Source organism: Pseudopipra pipra, chromosome Z, assembly GCF_036250125.1.
Source record: "Pseudopipra pipra isolate bDixPip1 chromosome Z, bDixPip1.hap1, whole genome shotgun sequence".
Taxonomy (NCBI): Eukaryota; Metazoa; Chordata; class Aves; order Passeriformes; family Pipridae; genus Pseudopipra; species Pseudopipra pipra.
Genome location: NC_087581.1, coordinates 9,071,945 through 9,081,851, shown reverse-complemented (window position 1 = coordinate 9,081,851; position 9,907 = coordinate 9,071,945). Strand labels below are relative to the sequence as shown.

The 9,907-nt window shown below is 52.9% G+C and overlaps 1 protein-coding gene across 1 annotated transcript; it reads left to right on the top strand.

Moving 5' to 3' along the window:
• Nucleotides 1-1,595: 1,595 nt before the first annotated feature.
• On the top strand, nucleotides 1,596-4,685 carry LOC135406784 (C-C motif chemokine 19-like). Its single transcript, XM_064641220.1, has 4 exons — nucleotides 1,596-1,746; nucleotides 2,262-2,382; nucleotides 2,497-2,692; nucleotides 3,016-4,685. The coding sequence occupies exons 1-3, from the start codon at nucleotides 1,683-1,685 to the stop codon at nucleotides 2,675-2,677; spliced, it is 366 nt and encodes a 121-aa protein (XP_064497290.1). The 5' UTR covers nucleotides 1,596-1,682; the 3' UTR covers nucleotides 2,678-2,692; nucleotides 3,016-4,685.
• Nucleotides 4,686-9,907: the final 5,222 nt, after the last annotated feature.

The window sequence follows — 9,907 nt, the reverse complement described above, 5'->3', positions numbered from 1 at the left end:
CAGCTCTGGATCCCACACTGCCCCAGGCTCTCAGCTGGTTCTGAAGGAAGGCAGCCTGCTGGTCTCCTTGCCCAAGAGAGGGTTGCAGGACATTTGTTGGTGAGCCTCCCTGCCACAACTCCATTACTGCCCCCTCCCTGATGAGGGGGGCAGAAGTGTGGGCATCTTGTCACATCTCTGCTTTCTACAGCGTCCAGCGCTTCGGTCTCCTCCTGGGTTACTTATTGCCCTTGATGACTGTTTCTGAGGGTCATTTTCAGGAATTGGTGGAAAGTCCTAGGGCTGCAACTCAGCTCACAGGCAGTGGTGCCTGGGAAGGGGCATGGCTCCCACCATTATTGGGTAGACCACATTAGGTCTGCACATCCCACTGGGGCTCCCAGGACACACCTGACATGAGTGATGGGATCTGAGTTGCTGAGGACCTGATGGCCAAGGTGGGCAAAGAGGGACTGCTAGCAGTGGGTGGTGAAGCTGGGGAGGGGATGGCAAAGGGGACTTCTTGCTGGCAGCAGTTGCCCAGTGGGGTATTATGTTGGGTCCTAGCTCTTCTCAGAGGGGCTCTGGAGCAGGATGAGAGGCAGTGACACCTGATGCACCAAAGGAAAATCCAATTGAATAGCAGGGAAGATGGTTTCAACTTGAGAACATTTCAAGAAGTTGAACAGGTTTCCCAAAGCAGTTGTGAAACCTCCATTGTGAAAATGTGGAGGTGTCTGTCCATCCTCCATCCATTCCCCAGAGCAGGACTGCTGTCCCACTGGGTTGCTCAGGACTTGCTCCAGTCACATGGCTGTCTCTTTGGGTGGCCTTTGCCACCACAGGTGTTCCCTGCAGGGTCCTGTTCAGCTCTCTGGGTTCACTTCTGCATAGCCTCCATCTATCCAGCTACACCCAGCTGCACAGGGTCATGCCATTCTGTCCATGGTACTTCATATCCTGTCTGCATTACACCTCAGAAAGTTCTTGCCAGCTCATTCCTCAAGCTGGTTGAGGTCCCCACAATTTGATATCAGCACCAAAGTAAGGTAGGCTGTGCTGTTTTCCACAGCTTCCTTGCAGTCTGATCCTTGCACATCCCAGCACTGGAGCTGTGTTCAGATGTTTGGGGAAGTCCCTGAGGCATCTGGACAGGGATGGGGGCTCAGGGGTCTGTTATGTATGGTTACTCTGAGCCACTTCTCACCTGTTCGTGTCAGTGGTTTGGCTTGGGTGCAAAATACTAAGTGGGGGAGGAAAACAGGTTGATTCTTTGGTTTCTTTAATGGCTTGGCCACCTGCCAGGGTCCCTGTCCTGGAACAAACAGGCAAGCAGCAACATGCGACCCTCTGAGAGCAGGTAGTGCCAGGTTGCAAGACTGTGTAGGAAACTGGAGCCCACAAACTCATCTGACTGTGATGGAAGCTGTATCTCCAGTGTGTCCCCCACCTGGCACCCCCATGCTGTGATGGGCAGCTGGGAACAAGACAGGACGTGTCTGTAAAGGGGGGCTTGCAGCTTACAGGAATCCCCCACCCCCTACTTCTCCATCACCCAGCCCTCGGCTGGCTGGTGGGCTGCCTGCCAGGCTGGCCGAAATTGAAAGCAAAGCTCCAGAGATAAATAGGAGCAGCCTCTGCACGAGGCAGCAGTGTGTGTCCTGCTCCCCAGCCTTGCCCTGCTCAGCGCCCGTGGCACCACCATGGCTCTCCGCCTCCTCCTGCCGCTGCTGATGCTGGCTGCCACCCTCTTTGCCCAGGCTCAAGGTGAGGGACACAGAGACCTCCTGCCTGCTCCTATGGGATGGGGCAGGGAGTGTGGGTGCTCAGTGGGGTCTGCACAGGGTGCTGGGTGGTGCAGGGTGGTATTTGCAGTGTGTTTGGGTGTGGGGCTTGCAGTTGTGTGTAGGGATGTGTGTGTGTGTGTGTGTGTGTGTGTGTGTGCATGTGCATGTGGCTGGTGGGGCAGCAGCATCTCGAGCTGAAAAGTGCAGGTGGGAGAACAAGGTTCAGTTTCTTTTCAAGGAGATCATCTCTGCCTCAGTTTCCCCTCCACCACCCTCTGATATGGTGTCTCATATTCCTGGGGCAGGGTTTAACCTGCAACTAAACACTGGGGTTGAGACATCCCAGGGTAGCTTCAGCCCAGGTGAGACCTCTCTACCTGCTGCCCAGCATCTCTCCCACCAAGCAAGCCCTTTATTGTAAGCCATCTGTGCTGTGCTGAAGGTACCTTGTCTTGTTCATAGTCAAAAAACCTACATCCCCTCCCTTGCTCACAGGACTTGAAAGCTCAGCTTCAGACTGCTGCCTGAAGAACAGCCAGAGAGCCGTTCCCATTCACGTGGCGACATCCTACAGAGTCCAGGGACCTGAGTCAGGATGTTTGCTGCGTGCTGTCGTGTAAGTACCCTGTGGCACTCAGGACCACCCAAAGCAGTTTGGCTCCAGACAAACCCTCCCTCTCCATGTCCTCCCACTGCTCACCCCCAAGCAAACCTTTCTACTGCACTGCAGGTTCACCACCAAGAGAGGCAAGAAAATCTGTTCCTCTCCCGACGACCCTGCTGTCCAGAAGGTGATGAAGTACGTGGACAAGAAGAATGACAAGGACAAGAAGAATGACAAGGGCAAGAGGACAGAACAGTCCCAGCGTTCTGGGGGCAGACCCAAGCGGCGGAGGCGGCAGCAGGTCTAAGTCAGGCCTGAAGAGGTAGGTGAGGGGAGAACAGAAGGGTGATGGGTTGAGGGCAATGCATGCCATCCCAGATCCTTCTGCATGACAGGGTGGGTGTTCAGCTCCTTATGCCAAGCCTGAGAGCTGCCAGAACCATAGCTAGAGTGTGGAGGCAGTTAAGCCACGGCTCTCTCCTGGTCTGTGCTTGCCTTGAAATCAACTTTGTTTCTGGAGCAGCTGGGACAAGGCAGTGTTTGGGGATGGGCAAGGCATGCCACACAAGGGAATGGCCCCCAGCTGGGATGGGTGCTGTCTTTGAGACCCCCACCATCTCACTACCTCTTGCTTGCCTTCCTTAGGACAGATGCCTTCCCACTGATGACTGACCCACAGCCCGGCAATGGACATCCACAGACCACCCACCCACCTGCTGGCCCCGGGGCGAGAACGGGGCTGGCTGAGGGGGCTGCCCTCTGCCCCACAGCCTCCTTTGTGCTGCTGTGCCTGACACAGATATTCCCCAGTGGGACCCTCTGCACCATCTGGGTGCTCTTAGCAAAGGGGGCACCCAGGTCCTTGCTTGCCCCATGGCCACACAGGTGGGGACCGGGACTCCGGTGGGAGCTGAGCCATGGCCTCGAGGGGAAAGTGGACAGCATTCCCACTGGAGGGCATTTCTTTAGCCTGGCAGGATGGCAGCTTTTCCTATGACTTTTTTGGGGGATTTTAGGCACTTTTATTTATATTTGAAAACTGTGCTTTCATTCAGTCTTCCTGGAAGGCTTTCCTTCTGGCTTGTGCTTCACAGAGTATCCTTTACGCTTCAGGCTGGCTTTTCTGGAAGACTGCTCTTATTTTTCTACCAAAAAAATGATAGGTGATTTTTATTTCCCTCTCACTTGTTTGCTTCTTTTCGGCTTGCAGGGCTGTGGGGTGCCAGGCAGGTCCCAAGTCCCATGGTCCTTCTTGAGCTGCTTGCTGGGAGCTTCCTTACAGGGCAATTAACAGGGGCTGAGATGGAAAGTTTGGGGGTGACAGTGTGACTCTATGTCTGGGCTGTTCTAGTCTTTCCCTTCAGCTTTTATGATGCTCAGTTGCAGTGTAGTTTGGATAACGATAGCTACATTTTGTCCCTTTGGTCTTTTATTTTCTTTTTTATGTGCAAAATTTCCATGAAATCAGAACAAATTGTTCATTTTAGTGGAATTATACCCTTTTAGCTCCCCTGGTTACAAAATTGCAATGGAATCGGAACAAATTGTTCATTTTAGTGGAACTTTACCCTTTTATCTCCCCTGCCATTGCGTGTGTCAGGGATTCAGTCACTATTAAGCCGAATGCTTAGTTTTCTGGGGGGGAAAAAGCCAGAAACTCTCAAATACTTTCTTACCAAATCTGAAAAGCCCACATGGTGATAGTTGCACGTGAGGCTGTGAAAGTGGGGGAATAGGCGACTTCATAAAATTTATTGTAGACACCCTGCAGCCGTTTGAGAGTGGCTCTAACCCAAACCTTTAGTGAGAGAAGTCACTACCCAGAGGACAGTATTAGGTGAGACTGAAAGTAGAGGGGGGAAATGGCATCTCCCCGTGCTTAAGAAATCTGCCCCCGGCATGCCAAGAAGGAGCAAGTTGAACAGCTGTACCATAGCGGTGCTATTTGCTTGCAGAGACTTCAGACGCGGACTTTGGTCAGTAAAGGTCTATTAAGTCATATAAATGCAATAATAGGATTTGCAGAGCTTAACAGTATCAGCAAGGGCTGTGTGTTCGCTGGAGTAAAGCTTGTAGCTGAGTGTTTCTATCAAGCACGTTTATTTGGCTTGATTGCTTTATTAAGCAGGCATTTAGGTCTATTGTTTTAAGGCTGTGTAAAGTAACTGTGAAGTCCAAGACACCAGCCCTGAGTACAGGACGGGTGCCGAGCTGTCTCCGTGCTGCCCTCTCCTCCACGTGGGAGCCTGCAGCCGTCTGCCAGACCGGATTTTGGACAGGATGCGTGGCAATAAAATATATTCTTTATAACCAAACTCACTCGTTCCAGCTGTCATGATGGGCTTTGTGGGTGGGCAGGGCTGCATGGTGGGGTGCTCTCCTCATCCCACACACCCTCACCGCTCAGATCTGGGCTTTTGCAGCCCACCTGTGCAATGCATCTCTGGGGTGCACGGGCTGGGAGCTGCTGGCACAATGGAGAGGAGCTATGCAAGTCCCTTCCCTTGCAGCTGTGTTGCCCAGCAAGCTGAAGACATCCTGGTTGCTCATCTGTCCTCATAGAGGAGTTCTGAGGTGCCAGAAAACATGGGGCAAAAAACAATTTCTTACACAACATCTTTGCTCATGGCCTGTCCCTCCAACTCCAACCCATCCCTGACTTGCACAGCTTGTTCAAAGTAGGAGCTTTGTGCTCCCTTATGCTTTGGGAAAACAGCAATAAACCAAGTAATTAATGAGGCTGTGCTCTGGTCTGGGCTTTGCGCACTGGAGGCAGCCCTGTGTGTGTGCCGGGGACACGCTGCATCCAGCCCTGTGAGACTGGCCCTGCCTCCTGACAGACTCCTTATGCTGGTTCTGATGTCAGGGGATTGTGAAATGCTTGCGAAAACCCCCTAGAAAAGAGGTCCAGCTGAATACGTCTGCAATCACAAACAGATAAGCATGAGCAGACAGCAGGAGTGAGCCAGTGTGTGAAATTTGTCCTGGTGTTTGGTGGCTGTGCATATGTACAGAGCATGTGCGGTTTTTTGCCCTTTAAATGCTAGGTCGGCACTAGGCTAAAACAGGTTAAAAAGACATGCCTGTGGTGATGCTTTAATTTACCCTAAAATTTACCCTAAGAGCAGGGTTTGTGGAAGAGCGCCAGAGTTTGTCCCGTGCTCAGGAACAAAAAGCTGCTCAGGAAGGCACGTGTGAGCATGGACACAGATGCACAAATGCAAACAAACCCCTGCGTGCCTCTTCCTGTACACTCACAAGTGTTTGCACATTCCTTCCAGCTTTACTGCCAAATGCTGCTTTCAAGGAAAATAAGTGGTAGGGTTATTGGGAGCCTCTTGCTCGTGAGGTGGATAGTCACAGTGCTGCCATGGGGAGATGGCATTAGGGAAACACCTATGAGAAGATTCCCTATGAGAGGCAATCAGTTCGGATCTGGAGCATTCAACAGGGGCCAAAATTCCTTCTCCCCGAAGGAGCTGAATTCACGGACCCTAGCTGGGACAAATGATGTGAAGATTCCCTGTGAGAGGCAATCAGATTGGATCTGGAGCATTCAACAGGGGCCAAAATTCCTTCTCCCCGAAGGAGCTGAATTCACGGACCCTAGCTGGGACAAATGATGTGAAGAAGGTGGTCTAAGACGATGTTGCAGTGAAGCAGCAGAAAAGGATTCACACAGTCATATCCCTGGGCAGGGCAAACCTGCTGTTTTGCCTCACGTGCAAAGACAAGGGAGAGTGGATGCAATGTGTCCTGGGGCAGTGGGTGAGCAAGGGCTGTAAAAGCCCACCTAGAAATATACCAGCCAGCAGGGAAGGAAAGAAAGTTGCAATGATGTCAAGTAGAGTAAAAAGCTGGGAAAGTTTGGCCACCCTGGAGCAGAAAGGTTTCAGTGACAGCAGACAGAAAACAGAGTGTAGCCAAGAAGGTCTTGACCCCAGGCCAAATGATTAAGTCAAGTCATTAGCTGGCACAGACGATGCTCGGGGGTTGTGCCGGCAGCGACGCGCGCTGGGCTGGGACGCCGGGCTGAGCTCCAGCAAGGCTCATCTGAAGACAGGCACACCAGCTCTGTCCCTCTGTCCAATGCCCTTTCCCAGAAGCAGGAGCAGGCTATGCTGCAGCCCCCCGTGGGGGCCAAGGGCTGGTTTTGGGACCACATGGTGCTAGAGGGGCTCTAGTTTCCAAGAGAAGCTTCAAGATTTTTTTTGGTGCCTTCTCCACCAACATTTACCTCCTAGGGCCTGCCATGGTCTTGAGAGAAGAGAGGAGGTGGGAAAGTGGGACTCTCACCCTTCCTGCCCCAAGGTATTTCCTAGTCCTGGCCATCCCTTGGCGCACATCCTGTCCTAGAGGGAACAGCCCAGAGCTTCCTCTCAACCCTTTCATCACTGACACGTAGCTCCCAAGTGCCCTCCTTCCCCCATCCCCTGTGTTGCTGTCTGAGGAACCTTGGCTTCGGGGTGTGTCATGCTGCCAGTCCTCCTTCCACCTCCCCAGATCCCAAAGTCCCTCTGCCTTCCTCCCATCCTGCTGGGCATTGCAGACCTGCTCCTTGGCTGCAGCTCTCCGAGGTGCTGTGTAAGAGCATCTGAGGATGTGCTGTGCTGGGGCCAATGTGAGCCCCCACTCAGGACTGCAACAAAACAAGAACCCCACAGCCTCCCCCGCCCAAAGGAGCAGTGAGAGCAAGTTTTGTTCTATCCTGTGTACTTGTAGATCTTTCCACAAGTGAATTTGGTGTGCAGCCCCACTGGGCATCCTTCCTGCCAAGCCACACAGGAGACAGCAAGGAAATTGCTGGTGGGCTGCTTTCTCTACAGGTCTTCAAGCTGTTCCCCAGCCATCCCCTCCTGAAATCCCTGGAGAAGTTGGAAATCAGGCAGCATAATGGCAGGGAGTCAGGGGTGGGGGCATACCACATGGTCACTGCCATCTTGGTGTGTTCACAGCATCCCTGGGGACATTTGCAGGAAGCACCAGGCTGAGACTCTGCAGCTGAGGTGATGCTGAGGGATGTGTGTGTTGCAGGGGTCCTGGAGGAAGGTTGTTTGCCTGGGAGTGTCAAGGAAGACACAGCTGAAGAGTCTTGGTTCTGCTGCTCATCACTCCTGGTGACCTCAGCATCAATGACACTGAAAACGATGAGTGTTAGGGACAGAGCGGGAATTGGCACCATCTGATTCCTTCAGAGCCAGATCCTCAGGTTCATCTTTGCTCCCTCTGGGCAAAGGTATGACATGCTCTTTTTTCCCCCTTAACTCTATTTAAATCAGATTGACTGGGTTCGCTCAGCTGGAGGAGATCTACTGGGTCCTGGAGCTCCACAGGCTGGCTGTGGCCCTAATTCCAGTGGTCCACTGGGACGGGGAATGCGATGGGAGCCATGTGTGAGACTGCGATGAGCCAGGCGTTGCAAGGGAAGTGGAAGCAGCTGCAATGTCTGCCCAGTATTTCCCAATCAGGTGAATGTAGCCAGGCCAGATCCTACCCCAGGGACCGGCTGTGCCTGGAATTTGCTGAAATTCCCCCTTTCCTCTTTCCAGCTCTGTAGCTTGGAGGTGGAAAGCAGACCACCAGCAGACATGCTGGGGAGCAGCTGTCCTGGGGGCTTCAGCAGCTCTCACATCTCCAGGAAGGTAGCAGCACGGCAGGCACTCCCTGAGAAAAGCCCAGGGATGAAGGTGATAACTCACCTGGTCTGTTTACATTTTGATGGGTTGGATTTCCAACAGGCATCATTCATTCCCTTTGATTTCCACTTTAATTAACAACTGTATTTTTGAGGTTTCTGCAGGGTGAGCGCTCATGGATGCTTCATGCTGCCTGTGGTGTCCTCAGGGCTGGAGCTTCAACGCTCCCTAATTGCTGTGGAAGAGGCTTAAATGGGTCAGTGCACACAATGCTCTTCCCTCATCCCAAATCCCCTTCCTGTGTGTGTCTCTGGGGACCATGGACCCTGAAACATCCCCTCTTCCCCATCTACACCATCTCTTCTGGTCCCTGAGGCTCAGCACTGCAAGGGGGAGGGGATGACCTCCCTGCATGCCACGAGGATGCACTTCAGAGATGACCACTCTTTTCTTAGAAATCTCACTGACCCCAGTAAAGGGGGGGGGGAACATGTCGCATTCCCCTTTCACAGTGAGAGCGGAAAGCCCCTTTTCTCACTCTCTGGTGCTCCTCCTGAGGAGCAGAGGCGTGGGAAGCAGATGTGCTTTCACCCACTTGGTTCCCAGACAGCTGCCAGGAGAAGGTAGAGGCTCCCTTTCCTGCTGTGTGTTGGCAGGGGCTGTGGGCAGCTCGAGGAGCAGGGAGACCCCTGCAACCAAAGGGGTCTATTTCCAGGAGGATATATTCCCAACACAGTATGGTCCTTTTGGTGTACAGCAGGTTGTGAGCCAGCAGCAGGCAGCAGCCCCTTGTGCCAGGGAAGTGGCTGCAGACCCCCCTGCTTGCACTGGGGACCAGGACCCAGCAGTGCCTGGAGGGGAGTCCAGCAGCACAGGACCCCCAGCACTCCTTGCCAGCCCTTGGTCGTGCTCCAGGATTTGCCAAACCCACCCAATACGCAAGGAAGTGCGGGTTTGCTGTCGGGCAGCACCCCCAGCACCCCTTGCCAGTGGGTCAGGACTTTCCACTTTAGGGCCTGCTTACATTGTCTTGCACCTTGCTCCATCTTACTCATAATTTACAAATTAGCTAAACTTGATTGAGCCAGATCAGACTGCAGCCCTCATGCATCAAAGCAAAGAGAAATTTGTCACTGCTCTTCCTCCTCTGTAAACTCATGCTTTTAAGAGCATGGCTCTGTGCATCTGAATTGAGCAGGTCTCCCTTGATGCTTCTATCAGAATTTAACAAGGCAAGAAAGTTCACACAGCTGAAGGGCTGAGAGCAGTTCAGATGCATTTATTGTGTGGAGCCTTCCCTGCCTTGACCCCTGTCTAGGCATCACCTTAAAAATGCAGATTGACTGGCAAGGGAGGGGGTCACGGTATTCTGTTGCCAAAGGAAAACCAAACAAAAGCATTAGTGTGGGCTGTGCCAGTGGGTCAAGGCTCAGCTCTCAAGATCTCCTCTTCGCAGGGTGCTCTTCGTCAGACCAACCCCCAGTGAAGAACCAGTTCTGGGTTAGGAGCAGTTGCTCCTGAAGGTCTGGCCACTAGCAGCTAGGAGCTGTCATCCTCCCTGCTGTGGCGTATCTTTGGCAGCCCGCAGTGCAGGGATGCAGCACCTTGTCTGGTGGCATGGCTGGAGTCTCCTCTTGCTTCTTACCATGGAGGGAGGAAGAAGCAGAAGCAGATATCTCCTACTGTTGAGAGGAGCAAAGGGACCCACTGAGGTCGCTGGGTCACAGCTTTTTTTCTTGTACCCAGGTAGAAATTTGTCCACATGGAAAGGAGCTGTACAGCACTCTCCACCGAGGTGCAAGGACAAGCCAGAGCTTGAGCAAAGGGAGAAGGTGGTGGCATGGAGGCTCTGCTCCAGGATTTGTTCACCCCTGTTGGGAAATATTTTTCCTACTGTCAGT

What these genes read in the sequence shown, in the direction of transcription:
- LOC135406784 (XM_064641220.1), top strand. Translation starts at nt 1,683, where the DNA reads ATGGCTCTCCGCCTCCTCCTGCCGCTGCTGATGCTGGCTGCCACCCTC. An exon ending in CCTCTTTGCCCAGGCTCAAG is followed by an intron (nt 1,747 to 2,261) that starts GTGAGGGACACA and finishes CCTTGCTCACAG; the next exon opens with GACTTGAAAGCTCAGCTTCA. An exon ending in TGTTTGCTGCGTGCTGTCGT is followed by an intron (nt 2,383 to 2,496) that starts GTAAGTACCCTG and finishes ACTGCACTGCAG; the next exon opens with GTTCACCACCAAGAGAGGCA.